Source organism: Diadema setosum, chromosome 8, assembly GCF_964275005.1.
Source record: "Diadema setosum chromosome 8, eeDiaSeto1, whole genome shotgun sequence".
NCBI classification, from domain to species: domain Eukaryota; kingdom Metazoa; phylum Echinodermata; class Echinoidea; order Diadematoida; family Diadematidae; genus Diadema; species Diadema setosum.
The window spans coordinates 11,189,449-11,202,977 of record NC_092692.1 but is presented as its reverse complement, the minus strand read 5'-3'; the positions used below and the strand labels follow the sequence as shown (position 1 = coordinate 11,202,977).

At 36.4% G+C, this 13,529-nt stretch overlaps 1 protein-coding gene across 1 annotated transcript in view; it reads right to left on the bottom strand.

Annotated features, from left to right (window-relative positions):
- LOC140231814 (N-acylneuraminate cytidylyltransferase-like) overlaps positions 1–8,707 on the bottom strand; it is a 39,831-nt gene extending 31,124 nt beyond the window's left edge. Inside the window, exon 1 of the mRNA XM_072311966.1 lies at positions 8,560–8,707. Coding sequence (XP_072168067.1) covers positions 8,560–8,707 — 148 coding nt within the window. The remainder of the gene's footprint in view (positions 1–8,559) is intronic.
- Positions 8,708–13,529: the final 4,822 nt, after the last annotated feature.

Below are 13,529 nucleotides of genomic sequence, written 5' to 3'. Positions count from 1 at the left end.
TGCATTTTCATGTTGGTTATGCCCTCTGCGCGCGAAATTGCGCGGACGGACGCGCACGCGAGAAAATGTTTGAAACGCTTAAAATTGTCTGAAACTTCGAGATTTCCCATTGGGAAGTCGTTTTGAGCCTTTTAAAATTTTGACGCGCGCGAACGCGCGCGTAATGAAGACCTGGGTAACTAGCGTTAAAAAGTAAGATAGAGCGTGACCTGAACTTTATGTCCACCGAAAATGACGCAGAAATTACATCTAGTTATGAAGTTATGATCGATCATGTGACAAGGTCCGAAAATCACAAAAGGCGCCTAAATGACGTCATAGATATGTTACTGTCATGAAAACCTTATTGTGGCTAGATATTGTTATGAGACATGTTGACTGAAAATTTCATGTCATTCCGTAATGCCATTGTTGAGATATTGACGACACAAAATTGTCCAGAAAGAAAGAAGAATAAAAAAAAATAAAGAGAGATTTTGACAATCACAATAGGTGATACGCTGATAGCGTATCACCTAAAAAAATCATGCTCAAACAGATTTACTGGTACGTGGTTGGCAGATACATGGATAATGCTGTACCACTTCATCTGGTCCCACAGAGTATTGAGAAGGTTATTTTAAATACCGGTTGTGAGACGGATTGGCACGTGCATAGACTATCAGACTGGGGAAGTGAGTAGGAGGAAGGATTTCAGCATCAACCTCTGTCACTTTGTGGTACCAGGAATTGCCAAGCACGACCACTTTGGCCTCAGAACATTGGTTTCCTTGCAATCAAATGAAACCCCACTTCACAGCATCCGTATGCCCAAAAAGCAGCACAAATTTATTTTTTTTTTTTCCCCAAGCAGGTCTGCATACTTGTATTTTGGGTCAATGTGGCTCATTTTGTGCTTGGGTGTTTCCTCAAAGACTCTCTGACAAAGATTAACCTTGGTCACTAATGATTTAGTTTGGGAACATTGCACATTAGGTAAAAGTGGCACTTTCCAAAATCAGATTTTGACAAACTTTTTCATTTTCTGTCTTGAAAATGAGTTTCCTTTTGTTTTGTTTATTTTTGCTCTTTTTTTTTTTTAAATGTACACAAGGAGTGTTTACATGTAGGGCCTATGTAAGACGCTACAGTCAGTGGTACTAGTAAATAGCTTTGATACTTGTTTAGGCATTATCCAGAGGAAAAAAAATGAGGGTAACAAGCACTATGTTAACATCCGATAATCCTTCACAGTGGTTGCCATGGAGTTTTGAAGCCCACTTTTGTCCCCAAAGTCCCACACATTACAGGATGACTAAGAATACTTGAATAGACCCTCAACTTTAAAGCCTCTTTTTCCCCCAAAAGAAGCATTCCAGCATCTATTTGCTTGGTCATTGTCTATATTGGTGAGTTTGATGAGTAATACTCCATTTTTAAACTAGGAATCTCTTCCTTCAGAATTGGACAACTTTGCAATGCAGGGTCACAAATAGTATACTATATAAAGGTTATATATAAGCCTGAAAATGAAGGACTGTGGGATAGATGGCAAAAGTTAATCATCTTATGAAGCGAAGGGGCACATCAAGAGGTGAGGAAATTTAGAAAATATATTACTTATCAGTATATTTGTCAAATCATTTATATTTGACTGTGGAAAACTTGGGCGGAGGGTAACATCTCAGATTACAGCATAGACGGCTTATTAGTATTTCTGGTAAATTTAAAAAAAAATATGTATAAATAAAGATAATAATTATACAGTATATAGAGGGTAATGTACAGACAAAAATAGGCAGTGGAATTTCATATTCTTCAGACTCATTTCTGGCATCATGCATTAATTAGTTCTGTGTGTGTTCTGTGTATGATTTTCCTCTGCAATATTACCACAACAGCAGGCAGCTTTGTTTGAATCTATTAAAATTTTTGCATGTCTGCTTTTATTAAAATTCATTGTCAATTTTGATTACATAGGCCTATCGCACATGTGTAGATTTCATTGTTATTTCAGTACATGTATCTCACTACCATTATTCAGTATCAATCACTGTCATTTCTGGGTCAATTCAAATGGATTATTTTTATATCATAGCAATTCTAGTGTAATTCACTGTTGTTGTTTTTTTTAATCTATTTTGGGGATCAGTTTCAACATCAACATCCTGTGTTACTTGCTGTCCTTTCACTTTAAATTTCAGGGACAAATTACATCATATTGAGCCCTCTCAGAACAGCTGCCCATTCCCACTAGCTTGGTATCAATCATGCCAAGCTTAGATCTGAGATCTATAGACCTTGTGAGCTAAAGACATGAGCCCCTTAAACTTGGCTGGAACTTTTGCATTATCATAACCATAGTGAGGTACTTGTGGGGGCTTATGCATGCTAATTATTGACAATGATGTAAGTCAACAATAACAACCTTTCATTCCTGTACAATGAACAAAAATAGCAACTACTCTTGCAATATATATCATCAGGGGCAGATCAAGGAATTCTGTAAAGGGGGGGGGGGTGCAGCTAATAATTCTGGTGCCACTTCCGGGTTTCATTTCATTTTTTTCTTTTTATTTCTTTTGTTTTTCACGAAAAATAAAGGGGGGGGGGCATGCGCCGGTTGCGCCCCCCTCTGGATCCACCGCTGTATATCACATACATGCATATCTACTATAGAGTAGTATCAAAGTTCTAAGTAGTCAGCAGCAAAATGAGTATGTTAGATCAACCATTTACTTGGTCACAAAAAAATGGCTACTTAGAATAGATGTTCGTAGTTTTATAATAATTTTGATTATGATGTCAATTACAATATTGATAATGAAAATAATGATAATCATGATACTACTTCAATAACCTGCAATAATGATAATCTTATCAATATAATAAATATAATGACAATAACTTAAGGAAATTAACAGTATCGACCAAAAGAACACAACAAAAATGATAGAGAGAAGAATATCTAATGTGTTTACAGGCTATTAATTTGTGAAAAATAGTTTAAATCAATGTTGCTACAAAGGCAATAAGAGCATATACTATCATTACAAGGTAGTTCTCATAATAAAGTTAAATACCAAAGCTCGATTATATCTGCAGTTAATGGAACAGATAATGCCAGGGTGAAGGTTTCGGCACGTTCACCAGTATGTTATTCATTTTAACCATTACGAATGCAAAATCTTTCGATATGACTCATAACCAAAGGAAATGTTATTTATTTATTTATCTATTTTTTATTATTATTTTTTTTTTACAGATAATGCCAGGGTGAAGGTTTCAGCACTTTCACAAGTACGTTATTCAAATCGAACCATTATGAATGAAAATAATGTGTTTGATATGACTCATGGGAAATGTTACTTTTTTATTTAAAAAAAAAACATATAAAAGAGGGTATTTTCTCCTAATAGGACAACAGATAGAATGTATCTCTCTGAATGTCTCTGTTTTGGGTCTCTATCTCCCTAAGTGAATCTGCAATGCACTTCATTCACTAGACTGGCAATTAGCCTTGTTCTTCTCCCCATAAATGCTAAAACTGAGCATCAGATTATTGACATACATGTAACCTACAATACCTTTCCTATTTCCCCCAATCTTCATAACAAAATTGCATCACCAACGACTGCATGAATAGCAAAGAAATCATCTCTGATGAAGCAATAGGAATAAACATTTGTACTAATTTTATGAACTAAGAATGGCATGCTGTTGGAAACATTTTCAGATGAGGTGCAAGTAGTATAATGACCAAGAAAAAAAGTGTGATAGCAATATGACAACATGAGACTAGTTATGATAGGTGTATGAGGGTAAAACTGTTTCAGTATATGAATTGATTAAAATAAATGTATGATACTAATTTTGATGGCATGGATTAATAAAAGCAACTGTCATTATGATGTGTTTATAACAGACCTTTCAAAAATATATTGCAGACAGTTCTTTTTAAGAATGATGACATGAATGTTGGATACTACAAGTATATGGGAAACAACTTAATAAATTGTATATTCAACATATTCAAAATGCCTGATAGTGATTCTACATCTTTCAGCCTAAAAAATGACAAAAACAAACTGTGAAAGTATCCACTTTGAATTGTGCCCTTATACAAAAAGAAGCAGGGAATTTGAGTGTTTATACTCTTTCCTACCACCCCCCCCCCAAAAAAAAAAAAAAAAAATGCAAAAGCCGAAACACAAAATCCATGCACAAGTTTTTCAATCTTACTGTACAATTTCTTTGAGCCTTTGGCAGGTAATATGTAATGGATTTCCATTACAGAAATAATCACACCATGGTAAATAATGAAACTGCATATTTGACGAGCAAATATTCTAGAAAGGACTGTGAATATATTGTGAAAATTCCCCACTTGCACCTATAACAATTGAACATGTTTGATCTGTAATCACCTCATGCATAATGTACAAGGGTACTATATTTCTGATTCTTTGATGGAGGATGACTGCATTTTCCACTGTGCACAGTATTATACCAACTAGCTAATTCTCATGGAGCTAAAAGGGTCTTCTTTGTTTGTTTGTGCTTTTTGACAGATAAATCCAGAAAAATTCAAATATCGAGTTGGACTCTTGACCTTTTATTGATCTTTATGTCCCAAATATCTTATTAAGTATACATTTTCACACATCTGGGCCCCATTTCATAAAAGATGTTAGGATAGCAACTTTTGCTGGAATGTCAACTTCCCATTGCAACAGCCAATCAGGAATCTAGATCCTTGTCGTTACCATGACAATTGCCATTCCAGCAAGAGTTGCTATCATATCAACTTTTTATGAAATGGGGCCCTGTAGTTGTATCCTGTAGAATGTGTCACATTACCATACTGTAGCCTATGTGACTGTATGGACCTTTTCTTGTGGTTTTCAAGGGGAAAATCCAGTCGAAATACAAGTTAGTCTAATAAGAAAAAGTAAAATATCATCATGAGTTCAACAATAAAATTTCGATCAAAATCAGGTAAAAAAATAAGGAAGTTATGTCATTTAAAAGTTTCACTAATTTTTCAGGAAACATGCGGTTTTTGAACAGTCAATATGAATTTATGCAAATGCAAAGTGAGCATGTCATCCCCTCACAACTTGCCATATATTTTGTACAAAATCTTTTGAAATTTCCAGTTTTTCATTCAAATGCAATTATGCCTAAGGCTTAACTGGTATATCTGATCACTATTCAGAAGTTATTCAACCAGGAATAGCATCATGTTCAGATTTCAATGACAGAAACAATGAATATTTGTCTTTTTTTTGTGTGTACAGTAAGATAAATGGAAAATTGTGAGATTACATGGTTAGCCCACTCATTTGCATATTCATATCCAATGTACAAGACCTGCTTGCAGAAATTAGCAAAACTTCAAATGTCATAACTTCTTATTTTTCATCCGAATTTAGCTATAGTCAAATTTTTACAGTTAAACTCGTACGATTTTACCTTTTTTATCAGAAAACTTACACAGTTAGGGCATACATTGCTTTTTTGTGCTCATTATTACATTGAGTAAAAATACATATATATTAGTATACACTTGGTGGTTCTATCCTTCTATGAAGAGTGCTCGATATCCTCAAAGGAAGAGCTTTAGACAGAAGTATTGGAACAAGTTCACTCGGTTGACATCAGGTTCATCCGTAAGCAAACGCTACTAAACAAGAGACCAGAACTTGTGTCGAAGTGCCGCCATGAAAATAAATTCTACATCTGTAATTTCAAGTCTTAGATTGAAATCGTCGTGTCCTCCTGTTTACTGAAGGATTTCTGCAATAATCCATCCTTCAGTATTCTGCATCTAAGTGTGGACTATCTTCATTGCAATTTATTTGTTTAATAACTCTTAACAATTTTGTTTAATAATTCATCGCATATTTGGTTAATTTGATGCATGTATACACCTGGGCTTTCTTTACATCAATGCAAATTTCCAGATGCAAATTTCCAGATGCTATTTATGAATGTGATTCAGTACGCACTGGCTTCTATTGTTACTTTGTTACTTTGTTATAGTGTCACGCGCTATAAAGCGCGTCAAGTCTATCCGATGCATTGAACAATTGTAATTATTATTATTGCGTAATAATGAATGTGATCCAGTACGCGCTGGTAACTACGGTCATAGCGCACAAGCTTATGGTGTCGATGCATTGTCCAACGGTATAATCATTGCCTGATATACGTAATAATGGATATGATTAAGTGCGCACTGGTCACTATGGCCCAGGCGCGTATAGTTTGTTTTGTTTTGTTTTTGTTTTGGTATCACGCGCTTAAAATGCGTTAATTCAATCCAAATGCATTTCTGGGATGTATTTAATCATTGCCTGATGATTGCCCCTAAATGAAGGTGGCATGAAACTCCGAGTAGCAATAAAATACGGATGAACCTGATGTCAACCAAGTGAACTTGTTCCAATACTTCTATATATTAGTATATATAAATATAGCACAATATATAATAGGATGGAAGGCATTATTTTATTTACTTTTTATTAGCTAGACAGTCTGTTTCTGCCGAAGCCCCATTGCTGATGAGGCTTTGGCCGAAACAGACTGTCCAGCAAAGTCACTAATAAAGCAATGCCTTCCATCCTACTATATAATCCGTGTACTACATGAGCTCTTGTATAGTTGAGCGCTGTCACCAATATTGCAGTTCACACTCTATTTACGTACTATTTTATCTGAAAGTATTCATACTCCATTTTTTTTTTTTTTTTTTTTTTAAAGCAGATGCCAATTTTCATAAAATTATATGATTATACATGTATGTGGTGGCACTCAGGCATTGATTTGATACCCTGAATTGTCAGATTGAAAATTGGTATTTATCGTTTAATCTCATTAGCATAAGAAAGGAAATGTGAGGGTTTTTAAAAATTTATTATAAGGCTTTAAGGACTTTATCTCAAATCAGACATCTTGTCATCAATATTGATCTCAAGCAATTGCTTTGTAATAAGAGCATTCAATGTACTTGATACTGGTACTTGATATTCAAACTGCTGAGAGATAAATCATGTGCAGTTATCAAAAAAAAAAGAAAAAAAAAGAAAAAATCTAATAGGAAACCTATTTCATCTGACTGCTATGCTAGATCTTAATTGTTCTGTATCAAATAATGATGTATTGCTTCTTTCGCAGCCATGCAGGCACACTGTCCCCAAACATCATCTTCTTGAATTTATATTATATGCTCCAAGACCAATAGTATATGCTCCAATATCTAATGTTGATTTTAGCAACCATGAAGGCCTAGCAAGTTTTTGTTATTATCTTATCAGTAGATGGAAAAACTCTGTCTATATTATTTCCTATCCTAATGTCTTTGCAGTCATGTGTAGAAAGAGAGAAAAAACAAACAATTTAATTACTACACATTTAATAATGGCATACAGCCTGTTTCAGATAATATGATACTAAATTGTAAGTTGATGCAAATGAAAATATGTGACCCTGCACCTCAAAACAAACAGAAAGTCGCCAGATATGAATTTTTAGTTAAGACCATATTCTGAAAGAGCAGACTTTCAGCTTTAAAATGATGAATAACTACAATCAAATGGCCTCTCCTAACCTATCTAAATGTTGGAAAGAAAGCACAAACTCAGGAAAAGTGTGAACTGAGAAAAGAGGCTCTGAAAAACAGTGTCTATTCAAGCGCTTAATCTTTACCAAACCATGCTGGCTGTGCGATGAATGGGACAAAAACAGGATGTAAACCACCAGAGTAACAACAATGAAGAGATTATTAGATTAAACTGAAATTGAGCATGCCTCATTAACACATTCTGCCCATAATTAATGCCAACTTTCAAAGCAGTAGCACTATCCTTTCAAAAGTTATTAGGGTTGAAAGTGAAGAGTGTGGACAAGGTTTTTAAGAAATGAAAAAGGGATTCTAAAGACACACCTAATCACACTATTCTACCAAAAAAGTTCGATATAAACTGCTGAAAAACACACTTTCCTGCCCATTTTATAATACCAAATTTTAGCATAATGTAAAAGAAGACCCGCTCTTTCAGAAAATATGAAAAAGTCAACTTCGGCTAGGTTGACCCATTGCACTTATTTTCAGTCCTCACGCAAAATCAGTTTGTGCGACTTTGTTTGTTTTGAGGTGCACGGTCACATACATAATTGCATTAGAAGACAGTGACCAGTTCGTGCATTCTCTTTTTTAGCCTGCAGACGAAAACACGACCTCCAGATGACTTTCGCATTGTATAAGTATCATTTTCTTCTGCACATCCCGCATCGCCGCCCTGACTGTAGTTCATCGCACCATCGAGCCTGTGGCTCCACGTCCATGATCGCGCTAGGACTACCAATATAGGATTGTAAATAGGCAGCACACTGTGGTAGCGGCTTCGGGCCAGGGATGCTGAGTGTACGAGGCCTTGAGGCTCACACAGGCGTGGCAGTGCCCGCCTACGAGCCGCAATGCATGCGCGATCGCTGCAGCTGGCGTCGGGGAAAACAGCAACCGATACCACACACACTCTGCTCGCGTCGCTGCATATTATAGCGTTGTACAGTTACCTTCTGAATCAATAGCAGCCCTCAATCCCCATGCGATGAGAGGTTGACCAGCCAGCGTCTTGATGTTCTTTAACTTGATACCCTTGCTACCACCCCTAGCCAAAATCAGGGCAGCATAATTTGGAGTTTTCTTCTTTTCTGCGGACATTCTCCGAGATAAAGTTGTATCGACAGACAGGGCGTGTGATGTGATGAGCTTGTTAGAGTGCACTCAACGATTCTCCGTGATTGCACTACAGCTCTGTGTGGATCCTACGGTATCAAAGTCCATCAGATGATCTACTTGCTTATACGGCCGGCACATCACACGTGGCTTGTGTACTAGTACATTACATCCGCCTCCGCTTAGTAAACATACCCCATTGACTGACTGAAATCAGGGGGATAGGCCTACTTTCCACCTCCCTGCTGAATATGGACTTGTATACTACCATGGCTTTATAGTACCATGGACCATGTAAAATGATACTACCATGGACTGGGGCGCTGGGGGGGGGGGGGGGGGAGGGGGGCTGACGGGCTGGATTACTGCCTGAATGTAAGACTGACAGATTGATGAGATGACTTACATGAATGGCCGATTGCTAGACATAAATTATTATATGAATATACTGACTGCCATATGACCGACTGCCTGCCTGTCTGCCTAGATACACGGGTCGTGTACTAATAAATTGCCTGCTTGGCAAAAAAGTAATCATACAAAAAGGCTGGGGTGATATCCCCACCCTGCACCTCCCACCCATGGCCACCCCATCCTCACCCCAACTCCTCCCCTCTAGATCTCTCTCCTCTATACCCTCTCTCATTATCTCTCTCCCACCCCGATCTCTTCCTCTCCTCCATCTATACCGTCCCTCTCCCCATATGTTTCTTTATGCTAAACGTCGATGGGGTTGCTTAGGGGGGTAATGCTCGAGGTTGAATCGAGGGACAATGCTATATTTCAATTCCTACTCCCTCGGAAAGTATTTGGTTTTCTCGGGATTGTCTGAATTTTCAATGCTGTAGGACTACATACTGAGTACGTGTACACGTAGTTCACTCAGGGAGGTGGAAGAGAGATCTCTTCCATTTCCCCGGTTCATGTGTTTGTCAACAACTTTTTTCATTGTATTAGGTTTTACAAAGAGCGCATGACTCGCCTTTTTCAGAAATCACATTATCTAAGTTGAAGGAATGTGCGCTTTTCACAGACACACACACACACACACACACACACACACACACGTTTTGCGGAGTTCTCTGTATAATATTTTATTTGTTAATATATCACCAGGTCCATGCATACGGCCATTTTTTTCTCTCTTTTTTTTTTTTTTCTGGGGGCTGGGGCGGGAGAGACGGCAAAAATTATAGGCCTAGTCAATATTGGGGAAACATACAAAGAAGCTTTTGCATTTTTTTTTTCATTGATATTCAGCGACTAATATGATGAACTCTTTGGATTGATCGAACATTTTAAAAATGCTGAATGAAAAATGAGAAACCAAGTATTGATGTAACTGTGAGATATGTAGAAATAATGGCCAAAGATGATGTAATTGACAATTTTTGATTGGTTGAGACTTGGCTTCAGTTTCTATAACATCTTATGCTATGAGATAATGAGAAACCTCTCATGAAATACAAAATAAAACGTTTTTTCTAATAGGAATTCAACGTTTATTTTGATGAAAATTTATTGTGAAATGGCTGGGATATCCAAAAGACATTAAGCGATCCTACTGAAAGGTGAGACCCCCTAGAATTGCTTTGTTTTACTTTGTTTTTGGATATCTTAGCCATTTCAAAACCGATTTTATTCAAATAAACATTGAATTCCACTTCTGGTATGCTCTGTAACAATCAATTTCTCAGCATCTTGCAAAAAGTTGAGAACTCAATCCTCATTTCCAGCAATACTGTATTCTAATTCCTTTGAATTGCAAAAAGAACCCAAACAAACAAAGCAGAACAAAAAGTTAATTTTGTGATTTTTTTTGGGTGATTTTCTCATCAAAATGAATAAAAACTTTGATATCTGACTCTACAAAAAGAAGGAGGGTTCCAAGTTATTGATTAGGTTGCGGTATTTCCCCTGAACCCACCATCACCATCAACACCACCACCACCACCGCCAATAACAAAGTAACCAGGCCCTGACGCGAACCGCAAATACAAGGAAACTGAAAATGTAGGCCTCAACCAGTGCCACGTATTTCTATTTACCCCTCTTCAGGCCTATGCATCGATTCCCGCTGTATAGGATATTATAACAGTATCCATAACAGTAAACCATTTTTTCCAAATAGTAAATAGGGTATTACATGTATTCAGTAGGATCAAGAGGTGAACAACTCTTTGAGAATAGCAGGAAAAAGCGCATATTTCAATCAGAAGTATTGACCTTCGTTGTCGAAGGTATCTGAGAGAATTGAGGCTGAGGGAGACCAATTTAGTTTAATACCCCTCCCACTCCAATGACACAACCTGCTGTACTGTATCTCCCTTCCCCAACCCTTCTCCATATGGCACGCTATTTGCCCAATAATTCCATAAACTGAATTTATCGCCGATAAACTGACAAAGTACATATATAGTCGCAAGTCATAGTTTTTTAATAAACTCTGCTCATCGAGCGAAATTAGTTTATCGAATAATCCATTATTCTGTTTATCAAGCGACCAACTATAAGGTTTATCAAGAAATTCTGTTTATCGAGCGAAAACTCAGTTTATCGATAAACTCTGTTTTTCGAGTGAAAAAAAAAGTTTATCGTGACAAACTTAGTTTTTTATTCGATCTGCAAAGTTGCTCCCGAAAAAAACTGAGTTTATCGACTGAAAAAGGGTCTGATCTAAAAATCAAGGGACCGCGACGGGACGGAATTTGATAGAGTTTTTTTTTTTCGCCTACAAAATAAATATTAATATGGAAGCAGCCATATACCCTTATATACATTATGCATTTTTTTTTTATGAAGTATGAACGCATGAAAGTACACTAACAAGGCAGACATTTGGGTTTTTCCATGGCAACAAAAGATTTTGTTGGTGGGATGGGACGGAATGAAAAAAATCACTGTTTTTTTTTGTCAGGAAGATTCAAAGGAAAATTTTATCAAAGTTGATGAGCCACAGCAGACTTACCATGCCATGTGATGTTTGTTTGCTACTATTCTCTACATTGCTTTGATAAAAGAGCTAACATATACATCTGATAGATTCTATTTTTTAAAGCAATTTTATCAAAAAATGCGGAACGATATGCACTATATGTACAGTGATGTACAAAACGAAAGGGAACTTTTAAACAATCGCCTACTTTCATCAAAGTGTGTTCAAACCTTTGGCAAACACAGTTTTATAACGTTTTAATGTAGAGTTTAATAGCATATCAAGATTTAAAATACTGAGCAATGATGAAACATTTCACCAACAATTATCACTATTATACTAAAACAAAATTATCACAAAAGAATCCTTACACTTATAATCCTTGATTATTTTGTCCAGGAACATTGTTTTTATGAGTGAAAATGAGACTCACTCATAAATTGCATGTCATTTGTCCCAAGATTTGAATTCTGCCTAAAAAATTTGAATGAATAACGGTACTATAAAGTCTATACAAATTTTCAGCTGCTACAACTCCACACAGTATAGTGGCAAAACGCTTATGTGGAAGTTTTTTTTTTTTTTGTAATAATCTTGGCAATTGTGGACAATTTTTTTGGGTCAATATTCATCCAAAATTTGAGCATCATAATTATATTAAGATCACAGTTTTTGAAATCCATGTTGTAGTTTTTCACCTGTAAAACTTCACCTCGTCATTGGGTTGCAGTAATATGAATATTTCTTTTTTAGATGAATTGTGCTTTTAAATGTGTATGTAAGAAGGGCATAAGAAAGAAATACCACATTTTTAGATGAAGAATTTAGAATTTTCAATTTCCCAAGTGCATTACGATATGGGGATAGTCCAAATCAATGTTTCAATATTGAAATGCAGACAATTTTCCAAGAATGCTTGATATTGCACCCTTTTCTCTCTTTTTTTTTTTTGCGGTACCTTTTCTACCCTATTTCTCAGACATTGTAAGAATCTGCATTGTGATGAATACCAATCTCAATAATTAAGAAAAACAGAACACAGTTAGAACACATAATCAAGAGACCCCTAATGCAGTATACGTATACCTGAGTAGACTGTGTATTTGTAATTAACAATATTATTACATTTTTTTTTACGTATCCGGGCAATTACCCCCAGAGGGCAATTACCCCCCGGCCAAATACTGGTTAGTGGTAAGGTTAGAGTAAAGATTAGGGTTAGGGTTAGGTTTAGGGTTAGGAGTTTGGGTTAGGGCTAGGGTTAGGTTCAGGATCAGGATTAGGATTAGGGCCAGGGGAAGGGTGCGGGGTAGTTGCCCAGGGGGTAATTGCCCTAGACCCGTTTTTTAAAGTCTGAATAGAAATTGCCTTGCTTACAATAAGTTGGTAAATCACATCATGGACAAATAGGCAGGAGAAAGCAAGTGTAAATCTTAGTTCGTCCCTAACGGGGCGAAAATCATAATAACTTATGAGTAAATTATAGATGGTAGCCTCGCGCCATTGAGTGTGCCCCTTGAAATATATCTTTAGTAAACCTCACATTTGTCCTTACTCTATGCTTTTTAGTAATATAAGAATAATTTGTATTGCTCGAACATTGTGATCATGTCTAAGCTTTTTATGAAGACATTTCAGACGAATGGCAAAGTGAAAGACTGTGGCTTGCTCTACCCGTACTTGTATAATAAATAGTTTTCATAAGTTATGATCATAGTCCTTTCTAAGTATTTTTCTTTGTCTATGCTTAATTCCCAAGAAATTTGATTTAAAATGCTCTATAAACGCAACTTTGATACTCTGTTTTTACAAAAAGTCCCTACCATTGGATGGGGTATCTCCTCCCACACCGTCTCCCCCGCTCGGTCGCTT